This window comes from Cricetulus griseus, chromosome 3, assembly GCF_003668045.3.
Source record: "Cricetulus griseus strain 17A/GY chromosome 3, alternate assembly CriGri-PICRH-1.0, whole genome shotgun sequence".
Lineage (NCBI taxonomy): Eukaryota > Metazoa > Chordata > Mammalia > Rodentia > Cricetidae > Cricetulus > Cricetulus griseus.
In genome coordinates this window covers 78,573,005-78,595,970 of record NC_048596.1, presented here as the reverse complement: position 1 = coordinate 78,595,970, position 22,966 = coordinate 78,573,005, and the positions used below count along the sequence as shown (strand labels likewise).

The following is a 22,966-nucleotide window of genomic DNA, read 5'->3' as shown; positions in this document are numbered from 1 at the left end:
CATTTCACACAGTGCGCTTTAGACATTCATACCTGCTTCCTGTGTGTGAGTGACATGTTTTCTAGGGCAGCGGTCCTCAAACTGTGGCCTCTGGATCAGTAATTTTGAAATTACCTGGGAGCTTGCTAAAAGTTTCTTGGGCTTTGCCTCAGGCCTCTCAGACTAAAATCCAGGGGCTGGAGCCTGCAGTCTATTTTTGCAAGTCTTTCAGATGGTTCTGATGTGCACTGAATTTTGCAAACCACTGCCTTAGAGTTGGCTATGCTGAACTGAACTTTCCACTCCCCACTTGCCTTTTTACCCCCCACCCACCTCTTAAGCATAGGAGAAACATTTACACAGTTTTGTTTTTCTTCCCTTTTTAATCAGTTTGCTCCCCTCCCTCCCGCGTCTGTTGTTCTGCCTGCTTGGTCACCCTCCTCTGAAGCATCGCTTGGTTTTTCCTTTTCCCTTGCAGGCGTTTCAGTTGGGCCCCACGGAAGCCTCTTACTACTGGGTGTACTGGGTTCCAACTCAATATGTGGATGCAATCAAAGACACTGTGCTGGGCAAGTGGCAGTATTTTTGAAAGCACTTTCACCTCTGGCCCAGGAGACTGATCCAAAGTGAAGGACATTGCCGGGAGAGGTCTGCAGCATCCCTGGATTGCAGAGTTCTGGGACTTTGTTCACACACAAAAAAAATCTCTATTCAATCTGAGGTGATGTGGTGACTGAAGCCAGAGGTGATGTACTTTCACCGTTAGCTTAATTTGAACTTAAAATCACCGGTTCCCTTTCTTGCAGTCAGCTTACCATTTTAAAAGTCAGTATGGTGGAAATTAATAAATCCAAGTTTCGAACATGTGTGGAATACTCTTAAGTCTGTTTGAGAGTAGATCTGCCAGTAATGCTGAGAGGGAATAATCAAAGGCTTTCTGGTTATTTTCTTTGCTCTTTCTCTCTCCTTTCCTTTTTTTCTTTTTCCTTCTTCCTTTTTCTTTTTCTTTTTTTGGTTTTTACAAGTGATTTCAACTGAAATCTTCAGATGTCTTTGGTTGCTAACATTTGGACTGCATTGTGATGAGTTGGGTTTTTTTTTTGTTGTTGTTGTTGTTTTTTTTTCCTTGGTATTAAAATGGTATGCAAAATGGGGATGGTTAGTAAGCCATATTTTTTTTGTGTGTGTGCTCATTGATTGAGATTTTTTTTTCTCACTTTCGTATGATTTTTGTTTTAAACCCAAAGATGCCAGTTTCTCTTTTGGTACCTCATCTTCACCTCCTTGCCAGGCTCTCTCCCATGTGCTGCTGCTGCTGCTTGGGAATACACATGGGAAAAGCACAGCTGGTGGTCTTGGTATAGGGGCTCCCACCTTGCTTGGGTGTCCGCTGAGCAGCAGAGTATCTCTCACTTGACTCCTGTGTACATGTCTTACACTTTGGATCCCTGGTCTGGGGAGTTCCGCTGTTGGTTTGGTTGTCAGCCTTCTTTGAGCTGGACTTTGAAGCTCTGTCTATCACCACAGCCTGGGACTTGCTGCTCCAAGGCCCCCTGCTCTGAGGAGCTGGCTTGCCATATGGCCTCAGATCACATTATTTCTTTACTTGGGAAGTTTCCCAGAACTCCTTAAGTAGTCCAGTGGTTGTTTGAATTATGCTTCTCCATTTGGTCTTTCTGCTCATGCGTTCAGTTCAAGTGTCCTTTATCCCAGGTTCGGAGATGCTGCCTTTCTCATAGAAGACCTCTGACCCAGTGGGTTGGCCAGTGGTATTTCAACAACAGAGATGGATGGGATAAGTTGCTTTTAGGACCAGCTTGCTCTCCTGGTTTTAGCCCTGATGTTCTTTGTACACGTGAACTGCTGTCTTCTCTGTAAGCCTTGATTGACTGAAATGAGGGACAGTCTCTTGGTGGATAATCCCCTTTGTGCTGTTTGCTGTTTCTCTGCTGCCGTCTTTGCAATTCTCCTCTCACTGGTTGCAGGCTCTCATAATAAGGTTTGGTGAGAAACCTTCCCAGCGTCACGCTTTGGAATCTAAGCTGTTACCCGCCCTCATCCTGTGAAATGTATTCGCATGTTTTCGCCTAAGATGACTATTCCTTGTGAGCCAGTTAATGACGATATTTATGCCCTTCCCTTCTAAGCTGTAGTTTGGGAATCCAGCCCACATAGACAGACTCTTGCTTTTTGTGGTGTATTCAGTGCCAAGTTATGCATCTGGACAGGAAAACCTACTCTGCTTTTTGGGCGCGTTAGTAACGTATGCAAAATTCAGCGTCCAAGAAACTGCCTGTGTTTCAGCACCTCAGTGGTAATTGTGGATTTTCTGCTCTTGTTGGCCTGCAGTTCCTGGAGAAAGTACATTTTGCTCCTTGTCCCAGCCTCCTCCTGCACTTGGCAGGTCTATCAAGGAAGTAAGCAAGTGGCAGGTAGAGCATCTTCTTGGCTTGAATACTGTCATTTGTTTGCCAATGTCCCTGTCCTTGAGACTTGTCTGACAGTGCCACACACCCAGGCCTTTGTGTTCCCACCTTAGCTGAGGCTCCTTCTGCCAGCTCCCCCTTTTCTGTGAGGGTCCCAATGCTCTCTGCCTTTCCTCTTCCTAGTACACGTGCCCTGCTATTATCCCCCCCTGCTGCCCAAGCGCCAAACTGCTTCTCATGTAGGCTGGTGTCATTTCAAGAGGACCAAAGCCTCTATGAACCTTTTTATTTTCAGTAAAATGGTGCTTTTTCCTTACTTGGAGATATTCTCTATAAATAATATAAATGACACCTTTTCATATGGAGCTGTTTTGAGTATTGCTTTCCAGAGCTTGCTGAATCTGCTTGAGCTCTGGTTCCTGACCCTGTCAGCACAGAAGGCCTTGCCAGAAGCTCTCAGAAGGGCAGGGGCAGGCAGCGCCAGAAGCCCTGGGAATAAGTGTTCAGATCTGTCTGGGTCACAGCAGTATTTGCTATTTTGTCACTCAGTCCCTTGAGCAGTCTTTATATATTTCTTACCATGTGGAGTATACTGATTAAATCTATGTGAGCAAATTGAAATTCTCTTCCCATTAGGTAGCATCACAGTGTTTTTTCCTCAGGATTATTTCTGTACAATTCCTTCACTGTCAAATGAGAGGGCATGCAGGTAGCTAGCTCTTCTGGAGAAGGCTCTGGTGGCACATGAAGCTAGGTAGAGGAGTCTTTCTTATGACTAGTCATCTCCTAGGCTTGTCATCATGTAGCCACCGAAAGGGCTGTTCTCCCATCTACAGGTGGTACTGGTGGCCCTTCTGTAGGGCTGCCCTCACAGACACCATGCCTTCCTTTTCCTCTCTGAGGTGACTGGGCAGAAAAATGTGATCACAAAACTGCTGCTGAGCCTGGGTCCCTCAGCTCAGAGTACTCAGACTCAAGAGCTGCAGGACTTTGGTGAGTATTTTAATTCATGGTGGGCTTTGCGGATAGCTTTGGCTCCTCAATTAGGTTTGACTGGGCAAGGATGCACTTTCTTTCACAACATCATGTGGACATAGTTGGGGCCTGGTAAAGTCCTAAGTAGCTCCTTAATTGCTGCTTTCCCTTAAGAGGGCCAAAGAAATTAACTTTGCTACATTGCCACGTCTCAGAAAAGTTGCCATATCTCACCCAGAAGGGAATTTTTCCTTTTTTTAATGTGCCTGGAGGAGCATTGTGAGCTCTTGGAGTTGGCCTGCCCTTTTCTTTGCCAGGAGCTAAGAAGGGAAGGGATAGATAGATAAATGCCAAGGTCAGGTTTCTTTCCACCCATCTGCCGAGGGAGCCAACTTTCTCTTGCTCCTTAATGTTCAGCCCTGTTCCCTTGGAAAAGGATGGTCCCTTTGTCTTGAAGCTTTGTAATAAAGTCACTTCCAGTCAGGATAGGCCCATTTCCTTCTTCATAGGCCTAGAAACCTTCTTGAAGTCACAGTGGCCAGGAGCCCTCTGGTGTACAGGACAGCTGGTGGATTTAGCTGCCAGGCTGGGTGGTTCTGCTTTCTTGGTGTCTGAGAACCTTCTTTACCTTCCCTACAGAGTTCTGCAGAGGTATTTAACATTATGTAAGTACTGTTTCCTTGTGGTGTATACTCTGTTCTTGTTTGTTTTTAAATCAAAATGCCTGTTTGGGAGGAGATGAACGTATTTAGTCTATTAGATTTGCGCTGCTGGATTTTTTTTTAATGTGTAATCTTGACTAGCTGTCTTATTGTTTATCCTGTAAGATTAGTCTATCAATTAAAGTTTGATAATTAATTGCGTCTCTTTCCTTCCAATTCTTCATGCGCCTAATCTATTCTTGGGATTTAACATTTAGAGCTGTAGTCTGACTTGTATGGCTTTGAGTAATATATACAAGTTTATTTTCTGAAACAGCTGACAAGAAAATTTGATTTGATTTGAGTCTGAAATATCAGACTAATGAGTGTGCCCTCTTACTAGGGCAGCCCTCTGCCATGCATGCCTCCAGTTAGGGGAAGCTGCTTCTCTGTTCTAACTGAAAATCCTGTACCCTTGCCAGCCATCTAGCCTTCAAAGACATTTAAGAAACAATGGAAACAGCCACAACTAGAGCCACGTGCTAAAAAGACCCAAGAAGGAAAGGGGAGGAAGAAAATTATCAGAGTTTTCTTGTAATAGGACAGGACCAGAACCCTTGGCATCAAGGGTGACAGTTGGTCACATTGTGGCATAGTTTACCTAGTCTCTCACATGTTCGACATTTTCCCCTTCCCTCCATTGTGCAAATATTCCTGATGGTTCTGATCTCCCATTTTTCTATTTTGCTAATACCTCATATTTTTGAAGCAGCACTGAAAGGTTTTTTTTTTTTTTTTTTTTTTTTTTCTTTCTTTTAGATAGAGGCTTGCTAGCTAGTGTAAGCCAGCCTGGAACTCAGGATCCTCCCACTTTACCTTCCTAAAGGACTGCAGGCATGTGCTGTGATGTCCAGCTTCACAGATTTTTTTTGTTTTTGTTTTTTTGAGACAGGGTTTCTCTGTGTAGCTTTGGAGCCTATCCTGGCACTTGCTTTGGAGACCAGGCTGGCCTCGAACTCACATCGATCCGCCTGCCTCTGCCTCCCGAGTGCTGGGATTAAAGGCGTGTACCACCAAGGCCCAACCAGCTTCACAGATTTTCATGAGAATTTTTATTACACTTTTGTGTGTGCACACATACTGAGTTTGTGCACACATGTCATGATGTGTGTGGAGATCAGAGGACTGCTTTTGGAAGTTGGTTCTTTTCTACTACCATACAGGTTCTGGGATGGAAAGGCTTGGGCAACAGGGAAAGCCACAGAGCCATCTTGCCAGCCCACCACTAGATTCTTAAAGATCTAAAAGCAAAACTAACAGCTTGAAAATAAAAATGGCCCTGGTCAACTACATCAAGGAGATGTGGCTAGGGTAATCAGAGGGGTAGAAAAGTACCCTTGGCAGTTGTGTGGCAGAGGTCTCATGGCAGGAAGCATCTCATGCCTACTTCTTAGCCGGCTATGGCTTAAGTACAAGTGGGAAGAGACCCTGTCTCTACCTCTGAGGACTGTGTTCTTATAGGTTCTTTACTGTGGAAACAGTTGTTAACTTTGCTTTTTCTCCAACTTTTCCTTGTTCACCCCATTTTTCAACTAATTTTTAAATTTCTCACTTTTATGCCTTCTGCCCTTATCTAAGTCCTTTGCTTTTTTTTTTTTTTTTGCCCTTAATACTTTTTTCTTTAATTGCATATATAAGTACATATTTGCCAAATTGCTCATGTGAGGAGGTCAGATGAGGAGGTCAGAGGACAAGTTAGTGAACTTGATTTTGTCTTTTCACATTGACTAGATTCTAGGAATCCAACTCAGGTTACCAGGTGTGTGCAGGAAAAGCCTTGACCTGCTGAGCCATCTTTCAGCCCATCCCTTTTTTGATTGGGAAGTTTTCAAATTTACAGAAAGTGAAATAATCTACAGAAAGTGAAATAATCCTAATATGTTTAGCATCTTCACACCTTTCACTTGGTTAACCAGTAGCTATGGTATTATCCACAAGTGGTCTCTCTCTAATCAGACCACTTTACTGTGCAGTAATGTGACAGACACGCAAATCAAGACACTTGCGTATGGTTACATAAACATATCTCTTGAGAATAAGGAGTATGAATGCTACTAGCTCATCTGAAACTATATCAAGAATACTTAATTTGTAAAAATTTTTTCCTATTAATATTTGTGTACCCTCCCCCTAAGACTAGGCCTTACTCTTAAGTTCTGACTGGCCTTGAATTTGTTATATGGATCAGGCTAGCCTTGAACTCACTATGAAAATGAGGGGTAGCCTTGCTCTTTAATTCTTTTACCTCTATCTCCCAAGTGCTAAGATTATAGGTGTGTGCCACCATGCCCTGTCCTTAGTTACGAGTCCTGTTCTACTTCATCTTATGGGTTTCCATAGCTAGGGATCCTCTGGTCCTGGGTAGGCTTGGCAGGGGACTCCCCTCCTACCACCTCAGGGTCAAGTCCTCCTGTCTAGTGATCACTATGGCTGTACTTGCACATCTAAAGTAGACTTTAGACTCCACTGGTCCATTACTGAGGACTGATGAAGCCTTTACTTATATTGTTCTATTAACTATTGGGGTAAAAACCTGATAGATGATCCAAAGAGCAATGGAGTAACAATAGCTGACTCTGTCTCTCCGCACTTCCTGGGTCCTCCAAACCTCTATGGCTAATTTTGGTCAGCAGGTCACTAACTCCTCCTCCAGATTCAAGGTTAAGCTTTATTGGAAGTCTCAGAGGGTTGTGTGAACAAATATCCTGAAACAGACCAATGTAGGATTTGGTTGGTTGCTTGGTTGGTTGGTTTTGGTTTTTCAAAACAGGGTTTCTCTGTGTAGCTTTTGGAGCTTGTCCTGGAACTCTTTGTAGGCCAGGCTGGCTTCAAACTCGTATCTGCCTGCCTGGCCTGATGTCAAACTCTGCTCATGAGTTAGGCAAAGGACCGGGGCTCTTTCACTAATAAAACAGAAACCCCCAGTGTCAGACCCAGTCCAACGCAAATACACCAATAAGATTGTCAGGCATCTGACTATGTAATGCCTGGTTTGTGCTTCTCTGTGGAGCTGGAATCTGTTTTCTAGCAACCCCACAGGAGGGTGTTTTGTCCCCAGAGTTCTGGCCAGAGTACCAGTTGACGCATTATTCTGTGGTACTCTTTTTTTTTTTTTTAACATTTTATTATGTATACAACATTTTGCTTCCATGTATATCTGCACACCAGGAGAGGGCACCAGATCTCATAACGGATGGTTGTGGGCCACCATGTTGTTGCTGGGAATCGAACTCAGGACCTCTGGAAGAGTAGTCAGTGCTCTTAACCTCTGAGCCATCTCTCCAGCCCCTATCACTTCAGTTTCTAAGATGCCCCTTTCATTGTGAGACTCTGTTCAGCAGTTACTTTCCATATAGAGATAATAGCACTTTGCCAGGCCATCTCACAGGGTTTTGGCCTCTTGCTATGTGACAAATGCTGCTTGAATACACCTTCTCTAGGGCTCCAGCTTTCAAGGGAAAAATGGCAGCCAAGGAGGGGAGCCTCTGAGGGTTCTCACAGGACTTACTTAGTCTAAACATTGCATTGAAGTTCTGTCATGTCAGAACTCTCATTGATCTGTCACATCTCTCCTGGTACCATCATTCAGCCATTAAAGGACTTAGGTCCAGAGAACAGTCATGTGCCTGTCTGTAACCAGCTGAATCAGAACTCAGATTTACCCAATGTGAAGTCTGCATTCATTCACCTGACTATTTAGGACTTAAGGAAAGTGGTTCTTGTCTATTTTGCTTGATTGTCCCCTCCCTGATTTCACTGATACATGTTGGGAATTGCTTGCTTAAACTTTGACCTTGAGAAGTTTGCTTATTTGGCTTTATTTTTATTTTATTATTTTATTTCTTGTTTTATTGAGACAGGTTTTCTCTGTATTGTTTTGGAGCCTGTCCTGGAACTCTCTCTGTAGACCAGGCTGGCCTCAAACTCAGAGATCTGCCTGCCTCTGCCTCCCGAATGTTGGGATTAAAGGCATGTGCCACCAACGCCCAGCTTATTTGGCTTTATTATCATTTTAAAAATTCAAAGTTATATATGCTGCACTTGATAAGGAAATTTCAAGTGATAGGTGTGTATCTGTTTCCCTGTCTACTCAACCCCAGCTGCTCTATTGCTGAAGGAACAGAATTCATACAAACTTCAGCATATGAGGACACATTCCAGGAACACAAATTCAGCCATAACTCACTTGGCAAAGTGAGGAGGCACCTCACAGGCCCTAGATTGTGAGTCCTGGCTCCAGCATGGCATTTTTCTTATGCTTTTGCTCATTTTGTTTTTATCTGTTGCCTGCTGGCATATCCCACACCCCCCTCAAATTCACCATGTCGCAAATGGAAATTATGACACCTCTTAAAATCTGACCCTCATTTTATTTCTGGTTTCAATATCAGCTCACCTGTGTGAACAGCTGAAATCAAGTTCTTCAGAACCTTCTCATCCATTACTTTATGCCAGTCTCCAGATATTTTTTTTTCTTATGAGCTCTAGCAGTAACCATCAGGTTCATCGTCTTCAGTACACCCTGGTGTCTCTACCCTGCAGAAAATCCCATAGTGGCCAACAAGTCCTTAGACTATTAAGGTCCTTTGGTGGACTGACTCTGGCCACTTCCTTTTTTTTTTTTTTTTTGAGACAGGGTTTCTCTGTATTGTTTTGGAGCCTGTCCTGGAACTCGCCCTGTAGACCAGGTATGCACCACCAATGCACGCAACCCAAGCCACTTATTTAACTGCAGGTGATCATTTAGTAGTAGTCCATACACTACAGGCTTTGTAAACCAGAGGCTAATATCTCACCTATTTTTATTACTGTATTTTATTTTTGAGACAATCTCATGTGGCACTGGTTGGCTCTGAACTTTTTGGGTAGCTGAGATGTGCCACATGGAGCAATAACATGGATTTGCATTCACTTATCAACTCCTGATGTTTTGTGTGCTGCCTTTCCTTTATGGCTGCTACACAGCCTAAAAAGCCTTTCAGCTCCTGAGCTTTTGGCTGGACTACTTACTGTCAACTTTCACACCTTTGATATTACTTTCGTTCTTCATTTATTAGTAACACTTAGAAACTTATTGTTAACCCACACATCTCTAATGTGTCTTGGTAATGACCATTATTCACACTTTGGTACCTTTTATTTTTTTCATTGTGGTATGATTTAGAGAAGTGGGACCATGCTGTTTATCTTCACTTTGTTGTTTTGAGACAGGATACTATATAGCCAAGGGTAATTTGAACTCCCAGTCCTTTCTCCTCCTCCTTCCAATTGCTGGAATTACAGGCATGAGTGTTTATTTTCACTTAATACCTTTCCCATATCCTACAGATTTGTTTCTATTCAGCCAACCACATCCAGCATTTGTTAACTTTTGAGACAGTTTGTTTTACACTAGCCTGGACATCCAATTACAAGTCCTCAGTATAATCCTTTTCGAATTTATATTAAAACATTCTTCCAACTTTTGACAAATTTGACAGTTGAAAGAATAGTACTGCCAACAAGGGCTCTCACCCTAGCTAGTTAGCATTTTGATTTTTGTTTTTCCTGAATCATTTCAAAGCCAGCTGACATGCTTCATTCCTAAATATTTTGTATTTCCAGGCAATACGGTTATTCTAACTGTTGGAACTATGAGATCTAACATCACATACATACAGTCTAGTTATCCCCGAATATCTTCTTGCAGCTCCATGTTTCCCAAAGTTAGCATCTCTCTGGTCTTTGATTTACAACAGTCATGCATTGCTTTTTCGCATGACAGTTAGCTCATTGACAGACAGTGCCACCTTCTAGACTCCCTCATTCATCCCCAGTTTACTTACAGGATTTTAACAAGAACACCTGGAGGGTGACATTTTGTTGGTTCATCAGCACAGGTTAGCTTCTGTTATTGGAGATACTGCCATACTAGCTTTAAAGGTCTCCCTGAACCTCCTGGTGGGCTGGCTCACTGTTGGGACTGTCTGAGGGATACAGTGAGGATGATGTGGCTGAACTAGAGGTTCTGGGAGACAATGGCTGGAGACAAGTGCAGGTTCCAGGTCTTGTTTTTGCAGTGCTGGGCATAGAACCCAGCAGAGTCTTGTGTATTCTGGGCAAGTGTTCTAACACTAAACTTCATCCCCAGCCACAAGGGCTCATGAGTCACCAGGACACAAAAGACAGGAAATCGCCCAAGCAAGCTTGCCAGCTAGATGATGAGCTGAAACAGCAAGCCTCATTATGTAAGGCAGGAAGACACCTATCATCAACCTTGGTCTTTGACACAACACACACATGAAGATGCACACCAAACTGCATATGTGCCATGAACATGTACAAACTTCATGGTTTCTGTTCTCTGATTTTTACGCAATTTGGAATGCTGTGTGTGGTCAGTTTGCTGCTTATCTGTCAGAACACAGAATCCTTACTGAAACCATTCTGTTGAGTTTTTAGAGCAGAAAGGTAAGCAAAAAGATCCTAAATGTGTGAGTCAGTGACTTTTAGCTACATCCCAAGCGATGTGACTAGGCCAGGTGTGTGGTGAGATGTCAGTGAGAAGTTGCCCTTATGGCGAAGTGCTGCTAAACTTTGTGATCTTTGGCAAAAACAATGCAGATGCAGTAGCCAGAACAACTTGGAAGAATATTACCAAAATATCCTAGAGTAAGTTCTAATCAGAGCAGTCACATGGAGCCTATGTGGTTCACTGTTAGTTGTCAGTGTGTAGTAAGTACTCAAGCTCTCCATGGAATAAAGGCATCTGTAAAAACTGGGTTTCCTAATGCTCCACAATGGCAGGGTTTTTGTTTTTTTTTTTTTTTCTGTTTATTTGTTTAACACGTATTTTCTTAAAATGTTGACCCATAAAGTCTTACCAACATGACTGCTCAAACATGAGCTGAACAAAGATGACACAGTGGACATGCCAAAGTGAACAGGGAAAAGCCTACAAGACCTCAGGCCTACAGGAAGAACTATAGGCAATCGAGAAAGCTGCAAGTAGTTGAAGTGGTCTTCCCCAGAAAAGAGCACACTAATTGCTTGTTCAGTGTTGAATTGTCAACCCTGAAAACATACATACAAGTAACATCATGGACTAAGCAGGTTATATTTAGGAATATATATTTACACACACACACAAACACACAAAGAAAAGACCATGAGTTTGAAGGATAGTAGGGAGGGGTATATGGGAAGGCTTGAAGGGAGGAAAACAAGAAATGCTAGAATTATATTGTAATTTCAAAAAAATAAAGGGGTGAGGGTAGCTGAGGATGTAGCATAGTGGCAGAGCACCTGTCTAACTCGAACCCTTGAACACTACTGGGAGGAAACCCCCAAAACATACTAACAATAAATGGTTTCTATTACTAAAAAGAGTACTGTGATCAACATATCTAGAATAATGCTAGGGAGAGAAAGAGACTGGGCACTTCAGAAAGAAGCAGGTATTGAGGGTAGGCTCAGATGTAGAGTTGGTTCCTCCCCTTTCACCACCTCATCCCACCCAGAAGCTTCTCTGCTGGCCGAGGACCGCTCAACCTCAGTCCCTTGCCTTGCTGATACTACCTTCTTCAAGCTCTTGCTTCCATTCCCTTCTACAAACAATAAACTGCAGTAAAAAAAAAAAAGCAATTATGGCATGACTCTCAACCTCAGTAGGTAAGCTGTGTATATGTTACCTACATCAACCCCAAGAACCAGTGATATGAATAAAAGGGTAGCTGCTGTGGAGGCATATAGCTATCTCAGAAGACTGAGGTAGGACTATGGGTCTGAGGCCAGCCTGGGCTGCATAGAGACCATGTCTCATGAGGTCAGGGCAGAACTGATAACAGATGTGTGACTGAAGAGCAGTGTTTAGTCCCACATGCTGTCAGCTTATCACATCTTATTCATTAGTAAGGAGGGAAAAACAAGTGAAGCAAGTGTTCTTTCACCGTTGAGTACATGTACTGAAGAGGTGGGGAAGGGAAACTTGCTTTAGGTATACTGCAGAACTTTTTTTTTTTTAAACACAAGGCTGACTCTTACATGCTAGAGTTATGGAAGTGTACCACCATGCCTGGGTAGGTATTACAGTTTTCATTTTTATTTTTTGGTCAGCATACAAAATAATGAGTTTTACTGTGACATTTTTATACAAAGTCCATCACTATTATTATTATTCACCCCAGCTGCCCATCACCGTGCCCTAGACTTATATTTTGGTATGTATCAATGGCATCTTTAAAAGTATTACACAACATCAGTAAAAACTAAAAATTAGATGGAGCAGTGTGTTCAAACCTATAATTTTAGCATTTAAGAGGCTGAGGCAGGAGGATTGTTATGAGGTTAGCCTATGCTAATGAGTTCAGGCCAGAATGAGATTGTCTCAGAAAAGAAAATTGAAGATTGAGAAAGATGTTAGTTTTATAATAGATTTATTTTTAAAGGGTAAAACACTCAGACAATTTAAATACAAGTCCAACAGAACCGCTGTCAGTCAGCCATGATGCCATCAGGTGTTCTTGGAATCCTCCCGGTGAGGAAGAAGGCTCTGGCAATGACAAGATAAGTTGGGTTTCTTTTTGGTGTGTAGTCACTGACTCTACGTGCTACCTTTAAGGTGCCCGTGCATTGAAACTAAATACTCTAAGCACTAAAACAGAACAATAGTGACTGTCAACTAAGGCTTAATAGCAGGCCAGTGCCCATCTAGGACCCAATCTGACCTTCACAAAGCCCTGATAGTGTCAATCATCATTGCCACTTTACACGGGGTCAAATTTATAGCTCAGCAGCTTGTTCAAGACCACCAGGCTAACTGCATGCCATCAATAAGGGGCATTACAGCCAGTTTTGTCTCTGAAGCCCGACCTCTTACTTGGGAGTAACCCTGGGCCATATCTGCTTCTTGGAGCAGGTGAGGCTGTGTAAAACTGCTTTTAAGAAGAGGGCTGAGCCCTGTCCAGGAATGATGCTGTCAAGCCTCTCTTGAAGATAAAGACCACTGCAAGGGTCAGGGCTTTGGATGTCAGATAACCCGAAATGGCCTGTGTTCTCTAACAGTCTATGTCAAACACTGCCAACTTTTGTTCTCTGAGTCTTCTTGTATTGAACTACAGACCGATTAGTCCTATGAGAGAAGGTAGTTTATGTCAGATTATTTACCTGATACTTTATTCATATACATCCTTCTTATCTGCAATGTAGTCTACAATTTCTTGTGGACACATTAACTTCTCTGCATCTATATCAGGAATTTCAAACCCTAAAATGAAAAAAAAAAGTAACTGAATATGGAAAAAGCAAACCCTTTAGAACTGAAAGCATATGACTCCACTTCCCCCTTTTAATTTTAGGTCAGAGCCTCACTGAGTTACTCAGGCTGACCTTGAAATTTCAAGTAGCTGTGATTACAAGTCTGTGCCACCAGGCTTGACTTACATTTGGTACTTTCATAATACCTACAGCTGTGTTAAACATCTCCAGCAATCTTAAATCCCATTTCGCTTTTAAGCTGGGCAGGTTTTAGAAAATATATCATGTTGGGCTTAAGTTTTTTTTTTTTTTTTTTTTTTTTTTTTTAGAAATAATAGAAAATTTCTCCTTTAAGTACAAAACTCAGTAGTTTGTAGCATGGTTACAAGGTTGTACAACTATTGCTATTATGTAATTCCCCAAGAATTAATCCAGTTAATCAAAGTCCCCTAGAATAGTGGTTCTTAACCTGTGGGTCCCCTTTGGGGTCACATCAGACATCTTGCATATCAGATATTTATACTATGATCAACAACAGTAGCAAAATTAGAGTCATGAAGTAGCAACGAAATAATTTTATGGTTGGAGGTCACAACATGAAGAAATGTATTAAAGGATCACATTGGGAAGGTTGAAAACCACTGCCCTAGAACTTTTTTTGTTGTTGTTTTTTTCGAGACAGGGTTTCTCTGTGTAGCTTTGGAGCCTATCCTGGCACCCGCTCTTAGACCAGGCTGGCCTCGAACTCACAGAGATCCACCTGTCTCTGCCTCCTGAGTGCTGGGATTAAAGGTGTGCCCCACTAACGCCCAGCTTGAGATCTTTTCTTGAAAACAGTGAAGACTCATAACAAGCAGATCCAAAGCTAAGGTATATATGTTACCAAATTCGTCTTCCATGGCCATAATAATCTCCACTTGGTCCAAACTGTCTAAGCCCAGGTCCTTCATAAAATGAGAATTTACTGAGAGCTGCAAGAAAGAAATACCAAATAAAATTTAATTCATGAAAGTGTTTGTTTCCCAAGACAACAGTGGAACTACATCATCATATAGAAGATTTTCAAAAAAACATCAAGGCTTTAAATAACATGGTGTATTTAACATATACTGGCATGGACACAGTATATTTTGTTAGCTTGTTCAATTTCATTTTAAGGTAGTTAACTTTAGAAACAAATTTAGATAAAGGATTTCATGCTACATATTTTATTAGGATCTTTGATCACTAAAGGATATCTGAGAGAATTTGTTTTCTTGCTATTTTATTAATAAATAAAACCCCTTCTCCCCCAAGCCTAATTGTAGGCTGAGTTTGAGGTCAGCCTGGTTTACATAGTACAGTCAACACTATACAATGTGCACCTACCCTTAAACCCTCCCCCCAAAAATGGCTATTATAGGGTTGTAGCTCATTATAGAACATTTGTCTACTATGCATGAGGCCCGCAGTTACATCCCAGCAACATATACATTCAACAACCAAAATTCCTAAGATTATTATAAATTATAGGTACCTGTCAGATGATAAAATACTGTATTCACTTCAAGATTACCAGGAAATAGTCTTTAAAAATCCATGTTAAGGGCCTGAAGAGATGGCCCAGCAGTGAAAAGCATTCCCTATTCAATCCTGAGGACCAGATTTCAGATCCAGCACCCATGTAACAAGCTGTGTGTCTAGTACATGCCTGTACCAGCTCCAGAGTGGGCAGACACAGGAGGATCACTGGACTTGCTGGTTTCCAGCCTAGATGAGAAAGGACCTCTAGGTTCAGAAATACCTTGTCTCAAAATAGATGGGAGAATGATAGAGGACATCCAGTGACCTCTTCTGTCCTCAGAACACATACAAGCAGACAGAGACATACCCACACGTCCTTTTTTAATAAACTATGTTAAACTACACAACAGATTCCATTACTAAAGAGAAAAACTGTTTATAAACCAACATGAAAAAATTCCAAGAGTTAAGATAAAAAAGAAAGATGCAAGCCTCATGTCATATTACCTCTATAATCCCCGCATTCAGGAGTCAAAGTGTGAGTTTTGGGCCAGCCTGGACTACATAGTGAGACTCCATCTTTTAAAACAAACAAACAACAAACAAACAAACAAAAAGAGGCAGAAGCTGTTCTGGTATATGGACCACCTGTGTTTTTTTTTTTGCAGGCTTTTCTTGTATTGAGGATTGTGATGAGGCCCTGGCATGACAGATGTGTTTCCCCCTGAACTACATTCCCAGAGCACTTGTGCTTTCAGAAGAAAGGGAGATATACATAAACACTGTAGTGGTTTGAATAAGTCCCCAATAAGTCTTGGGTGTGTTAATATTTGGTGCTAGTTGGGAAAGATTAGGACATGCAGTCTTTTTGGAGGAGGTGAGTCCAAGGGGCAGGCTTCGAGGCATTGAAAGCCTCTTCCATTCCTGGTGTACTCTCTGCTTTCTGTTTGTGATTCAAGATGTAAGCTCTCAGTTACTTCTCCAGTGCCATGCTTGCCTGCTTCCATGCTCTCTGCCATGATGGATCTATACTTTAAATATATCCTTCCTTCGTATTTTATCACAGCAATAGAAAAGTAACTACAACAAATACGAATGTTATACATGTGTCTATACTGCCTGACACATCTATTATTTCTCTCCAGAAAGATACAAAAGAAGCTATATCTATACAAGGACAATGCTAATCTAGTAGGATAATGATTGGCTGGAGACTGGGGAGAGTTTTTTTTTTTTTTAAATTTTATTCTTTTGTGCATTGGTGTAGTTGCCTGCATGAATCTGTATGAGGGTGTCGGGTATCGTGGAACTGAAGTTACAGACAATTGTGAGCTACCATGTGGGTTTTGGGAATTGAACGTAGATCCTCTGAAAAAGCAGCTAATGCTCTTAATCGCTGAGCCATCTCTCCAGCCCTGCTGGAGAGACTTTTAATTGAGTTATTTGTTTGGACCCTTTGAATTTTATATTATGATTAAACACACTAAAGAAATAAAACTTATAGGCTGGTGAGATGGCTCAGCAGGTAAAGGTGCTTGCCACCAATCCTAATGACCTCCTGAGTTCAATCTCTGGGTCAGGCATGGTGGAAGAAGAGAACTGGCTGCTGCAAATAGTCCTGTGACTTCCTCATAAGGGTCATGACATGCATATACAAGTGCGTAAGTACATACACAAATACACACACAAAAACAAAACAAAAGGGAAATTAATGAAATTTAAAAGGAAAAGATTTTTTAAAAAGTCTAAACCAGGGGCTGGAGAGATGGCTCAGAGGTTAAGAGTACTGGCTGCTCTTCCAGAGGTCTTGAGTTCAATTCCCAGCAACCACATGATGGTTTACAACCATCTATAATGAGATCTGGTGCCCTCTCCTGGTGTGCAGGAATACATGCAGGCAAACGGCTGCATACATAATAAATAAATAAATAAATAAATAAATAAATAAATAAATCTTTAAGTCTAGACCAGTTAGTTACCTTTTCTGGGTCTATCTTGTCATAGAGTTTCAAGACATACAGCACTCTGTCCTTGATTCCCTCTAACGTCAAAGGGGGTGCATCACTGTACTGGCGGCACAAGTGTGTGACCCTTCCAGGCACCTAGAACAAAGGCGGGAAGGAGACTACTCAGTCCTAAAGTCTTTATGTAAGTGCACATATCTACAGGTATCTTTTAAAAACGAACACACAAATGTTTCTTGGGAGCAGGGTCCACATGTACCATAGCACATGAGTGGAGGTCAGAGGACAAGCTGTGGGAGTCAGTTCTCTCTTTTGCTGGGTCCTAGGGATTGAATGTTAGGTTGTAAGGTTTGGTGACAGGTGTTTACCTGCTGAGCCACCTCACTGCCACCACAGGTACTTTCACAAAGCTTCCTGATCTTTACAGAACTCCACATCCTCTCATTCTCTAATGTGGCCATTACAATATACTGAGTCATAGAGCTAGGGCAACTCACCAGCTCTAAAATGGGTGTCACTTGTTCTCAAAACAGGACTGCTCCCTCTGGCTTTGGTTATCATCTTATTCAGCAAAACTGTCACTAACATAAAAGGGTCACAGAAATACCCAAGTTCCCTCATGGCAAATTTAGCATATCATGGCCTCTTCAATGCAATGCCACATAGATATGAGTCAAAATAACCCACCCTAACAGCTGTCATTAAACATAAGGGTTTAATTAGGCTTTGGCAGTAACGAGACTCTGGCTAGAACAAATGAAGCCAGGTACCAACCCTAAACCTCATAGCCCCATCTATTTCCCTGCCACGTGGGTATGCCCTGTAAGCCATTCAGAGCCTTGTTATAATATCAAGTATTTCTGTTGTCAGCCTGCTTTATACTCAGTTGGGTACTGCAGTCTTGATCAGGTTTTGATGGAGGATGTCCTTCTGTATGCTGTGAATATGTGTTTTAATTATTGGTTAATGAATGAAACTGTTTCAGCCAATGGACAGGCAGGATGTAGCCAGGCAGGAGGTATAGGCGGAACTACCAGACTAGGAAAATGCTTGGAAGAGGAATGTGGAGAAAGAGTCTAGAGGCAGATGCCAAAGGAGTAACATGCCAGAGCATTACAAGTAAGCTACAGCCTTGTGGCAATACATAGTTTAATAGAGATGGGTTAACAATTAAGAGAAAGCTAGCCAATAGAAGCCTGAGCCATTGGCCAAACAGTTTATAATTAATATAAGCCTCTGTGTGTTTATTTGGGCCTAAACTGCTGCAGACCAGGTGGGACAGAAACTCTGTCTTCAAGATTTCATTTACCACAATTACCAAGTATGGAGGAGCACTGACTTTCTGGCGAAGGGTTTAGTGCTGATGAAGTCATAACAAGCACAAGAAAAAACAGGACCTATATACTTGTTTGGCTTGTCATGGACCCTATAAACTAAACAGGATTATCTTCAAATGTTGGTTTTTAAGTTTTCAGTTTGTAGCTGAGGCTTTTCCACAGACAATGAGCTTGTTGCTGGGCTTTTAATCCCAGGTACTTGGGAAGTAGGGCAGAAGGGTCAAGATCAATGCCAAGTTGGGCAACTTAGTGAGAACCTGTTTCAAAATAAAGAGGGGCAGGGATATAATATAGCTTAATGGCAGAGCAATTTGCTTAGCATATATGAAACCTTGGATTCAATCTTTAACACCAAAGAAGGGGTGGGGAGACAGCAATATGGATCGGAGGCTAAAGGCACTTGCCATCAAGTCTGATAACCCAAGTTTAATGCCCAGAATCCACATGGTGGAAAGAGAAAACACGGCTACTTCAAGTTATCCTCTGACCTTCTCGTGCACTCACACACTAAATAAATAAATGTATGAGAGAGAAAGAATAGGGCTTGCTTGCTGACACTCAGGTCCCTAGTATGTCTATGAAAAACACCCATGAAAAATGACCTAAGAGCTGCTATGGTGTCAAATGCTTGTAACCCTAACATTTGAGGGCTTGACGCTGACATCCATAGTCCCAGGCAAACCTGCACTGTATGCATGTATGTATCTGAAGAATCTACTTCAAAATAAAACTAAACCAATATATACCTCTTATTAAGATAAACTTAATTTGCAGAGACTTCTGAATACTTTTTAAGAATTGCAGGATTTATGTCTAAATCCTTTATACTGTGTGTCAGAGGCCTTTGATAGGGACACACCAACAGACCTACTTATCACAATGACTTAATGTGATCACAAATAAAATGAAGCAGAAAGGAATAAAGAGAAAGGGAGCTGGAGAGATGGCTCAGTGGTTAAGAGCACTGACTGCTCTTTCAGAGGACCTGGGTTCAATTCCCAGCACCCACATGGCAGCTCACAACTGTCTGTAATTCCAGTTCCAGGGGACCTGACACCCATGGCAAAGCACCAATGTATATAAAATAAAAATTAATAAATAAAAAAAGAGGGAGAAGAAATACGTTAATAATAAGAATAAATGAGAATGAACTCCTGAGGTAGGAGGACCTAACACAGGTCCTGTGTGCATATCAAAAAGGCATGGAAAAGCGATTGGAAACTATTAAGGAACTGGGGCTGTAGTTCATTGGTTAAGAGCTTGCCTAGTATGAGTGAGGCCTCGAGTTTAATGTCCAGTCTTGGAAGGAAAAAGAAAAATTCAAGCAGATTTAGTAAGACATGGTGGTTCAAGCTTGCAATCCTAGTACTTGGGAGGCTAAGGAAGAGTAACACATTCTCACCGACCTGAGTTCCAAGGCCAGCCTAAGATAATATGAGACCCTGTCACAAAGACAACATACAAAAAGCATGAAGGACTGGTAAGAAGTGGAATTAACACAGAAGAGATGGAAAATAATGCTGAGCATGTCACCAGGCCATGGTGGCTAGGAGAGTCTGCATGTACAGTTACTCATGTGGTCACTAGATGTCAGTAGCTCATCAGGCATCACTGGCAAGTTTTACAGGGCCAGGTAGGTACCAAGAGATTGAACTAAGAGTTCTCTGTCTTGAGGCTGCATGTCAACCTAAAGAAGATGGCTGCAGTGAGATCAGTACAAGGCAATAAGGTGTAGTGAGCTGAGAGGTGAGACTCAGAAACCAGCTCTGATTAGGAACCAGACTGCTGCTGTTAGGATTGGGGTACTGGCTCTTCCTAGCTGTCCCCATCAAGTTATATAACCTGTACAGGCCTCAGTTTCTTTAGCTGTTAAATATGGATAAACAACAGTACCTCATTCATGAGATTGTGGCATGGCACCAGTAAGCTGATGTAAAAGCACTGGACATTGCCTGGCATCTACACAATATAATGCAGGGTTATCTAGCAGAGCTACAATAACCTGGCAGTGTGGCCCCTTCAGCTATGATGTAGCCTAAAATATATATTCAGTTCATTCTTTTCCTTGCTCAGTTTCAAAAATTGTTACTTACTTATTTTGGTACTGGAATGGGACCCCATTTCATCCATGCTAGGCAGGGGCTCCACCATTATATCACCAGCCTTGTTCTTTGAAATGGGGCTTAATTAAGTTAGTCTCAGTAGCTTTAAACTTACTCTGCGGCCTCGAGAGGCCTTGAACATGTTCTTTCTGTTGATGCCTACCAAGGAGCTGAGGCTACAGGCCAGGATTGATTTGTTTCACTAAATCAGACTATGATACTCTCTAAGCACTTTACATACCTTTTACACAGAAACTGACACAGGATAACTAGGTATCCTGCCCCAGGTTCCCCTGGTTGGCCTCTTGGAGGGTCTAAACTGCTTCCTCCTGCCAGATCTCTACTGTTAGGAAAGTACCTCCCCTGGTTGTTCTTCCCCCAGGCTCACATGTGTGACATAAGTCATCTCCCACCATCAAGGGTGGCACTGTCTGCAGTGACCCTGACTAGCCCGGGACTGAAGAGTTCTATCAGAATACATCTTGCTCCCCTCTGCCCTTCTTTGTTTTTGAAGGCCACCTCTGTCACTTACCCACTTCAAATCTGAGGAAGCAAGACACTTTAAACGCAGCTGTTTGAAACAAACCCACATCTCTACAAATCTCTTCCTTACTCTATTCCCTCTCTCCATCTTCAGGGCTCCAGCCAGAAAACTTCCAAACCAACTTATTTCAATCACTAAAGCTGGGTGATTCAGTGAAAAGATTTCTTACTCCTTTGACAAACCTTGCTTACTTACTGTTTGCTTCCCCTTATTTGTGCAGAGAACATCCATATTCCATTAACAAGCCTAAAATAACTTGTAAACAACTGTCTCTGCATCTATGAATGAACTTCCTCAAAACCATTCTGTAAGCATAAAGCAGTTTCTGTACCATCAGTATAAACCTAGCCTGTTCTAAGCATGGTCCCAGGACCATATCTGGAAAGCCCACGAAAACACTCGGCAGACCTACCAAATCAGTCTTCTATTACAACCCTGATGATCTGTGTACACACCTATGTTTGAGAAGCAATGCTGTAAGAACAGGGAGATCACATTTTAACCTAATCTAAAATTAGTCTCTAGACCCAAACACACAGGAACTTTATGGCCCTTCTAACACTTTATAATGACAAGCTTTTGGTATAGTTTTTGGGACAATGCACGGTGTATCCATTACACTGTCTCAACACTGGATGTAGATTTTTCAAGACAGGGTTTCTCTGTGGCTTTGGAGGCTGTCCTGGAACTAGCTCATGTAGACCAGGCTGGCCTCGAACTCACAGAGATCCGCCTGCCTCTGCCTCCCGAGTGCTGGGACTACAGGTGTGCGCCACCACTACCCGGCTGGATGTAGATTCTTATTTCTTCTTGTGGCATGCAGGTGTGACTGAAACCACTACCGTAGAAAGTTCATGAGTATGAAAAGGGCTTTTCAACTTGGAGTAAGTAGTTCCTAGTCCTGGATGCATGAGTAACTTAAAACGCCATGCCAGGGCCTGATCCCAGAGGAGTAAGGCAGAAGAGGAGCAAGAAGAAGGCTAGAATCTTCTGTTGGTGGGCATCTAGGGTTGAAAGTGACTCCCGAGTGTTTCATCCTCATATTGTTTTTATCAAATATGCAAGCTACACACGTATTTCCTATCCCTATTTCCAGAAGGCTCAGACAAAAGATGCCACAAGTGAAAAATTACGACAGAACTCTAGGTAGTGAATACCCTGGAGGACTGTGTAGGCAAGTGGTTTCCCCTTGTGCACTCTGTCTTTAACCTTCCCGAGAAAGTGACCATAGTATACCATCATCATAACTGACTGGGACCGTAGTAAGTGATCTACTCATCTCTCTCATCTAAACTTCACTGCCACTCCGCAAGGGTAAGAGCTGGTGCCCAATTTTGTTGTTCCGTCGAGACCTGGTTCAAGTTCTGTGCTCTAATCATAGGACACTCGGCCTGAGACAGGGGTCGACCAAAACCCGTCGGGAAGCAGGGCTAGCTGCATACCTCGAAACACCCCAGGAACTGCTGTGTAGCTGGCTGGGGCCCCTCCCCCAACGCGGGCCCTGACCCCTGAGCAGCCCCGGCAAAGTCACCGCGAGTCACCTGTGTGAGCGCCAAGACAGGCTGCAGAGTCCCGAGCTTCCTCCGGGTTCCCTCAGAGCAGAGAGTGGTGCTGAGCGGCCGGGCCAAGGCCAGCGTGGGAAGCCGGAGCAGCGGCGCGAACGCCACAGGCAGGCGACGGACACAGGCGGAAAGGACACGAGCAGCCATGGCTACTCCAACCCAGAATGCACTGCGCCGCGGCCTCCCGCCGTAGCTAGGGTTAGCAATGTACGCTGGCGACGTACAGAGCGGCGCTTGAGGGCTCCGCGGGCGCTGGCGGTCCCTGGCGGCTCCTGGAGGTGCTGCACCCACTTCCCTTTGAAGGGCAAGAGCTACTGTGGTGCCAACTGCACAAATGCGGTCTGTCCCTAAACACTGCCACTGACAAAAAGGAACTGACTTGGGTGGGTGGTAGGTTGGAGGTGGGGGAGAAGGAATGGGGGTGAGGGGAGGGAGAGGGAGAGGGGAATTACATGTGAAACAAGCCTGTTCCCTAAATTGAATTAATAATAATAATAATAATAATAATAATAATAATAATAATAAGAGGGAAAAAAAACCTCAACAATAAAAAAAAAAGGAACTGACTTATTTATTTTCTCCAAGTTCTTAAATCTATTGTTTTAAGAGTGTTGGCCGGGGAGGGAGAGGGAACTGGGA

The 22,966-nt window shown here is 42.7% G+C and overlaps 2 protein-coding genes across 4 annotated transcripts in view; one reads left to right on the top strand and one right to left on the bottom strand.

The window, feature by feature from the left end:
* The window catches only part of Ubfd1 (ubiquitin family domain containing 1), a 33,868-nt gene extending 11,590 nt beyond the window's left edge, over nt 1-22,278 (top strand). For 2 of the 3 annotated variants that reach the window (XM_027410255.2, XM_027410254.2), the window contains one exon: nt 458-845. Coding sequence is in view for 2 of the 3 variants with exons in the window: in XM_027410254.2 (XP_027266055.1) it covers nt 458-568 (111 nt within the window). In the remaining variant the exon portion in view is untranslated. Of the gene's footprint in view, nt 1-457; nt 846-22,146 lie in introns of those variants that run through there. The other variant, XM_035442248.1, reaches the window with a different exon arrangement.
* On the bottom strand, nt 12,479-22,511 carry Ndufab1 (NADH:ubiquinone oxidoreductase subunit AB1). Its single transcript, XM_027410259.2, has 5 exons — nt 22,307-22,511; nt 16,798-16,920; nt 14,199-14,286; nt 13,226-13,325; nt 12,479-12,611 (listed from the first exon to the last, which is right to left on the bottom strand). The coding sequence occupies exons 1-4, from the start codon at nt 22,472-22,474 to the stop codon at nt 13,234-13,236; spliced, it is 471 nt and encodes a 156-aa protein (XP_027266060.1). The 5' UTR covers nt 22,475-22,511; the 3' UTR covers nt 12,479-12,611; nt 13,226-13,233.
* Between the last annotated feature and the right edge of the window lie 455 nt (nt 22,512-22,966).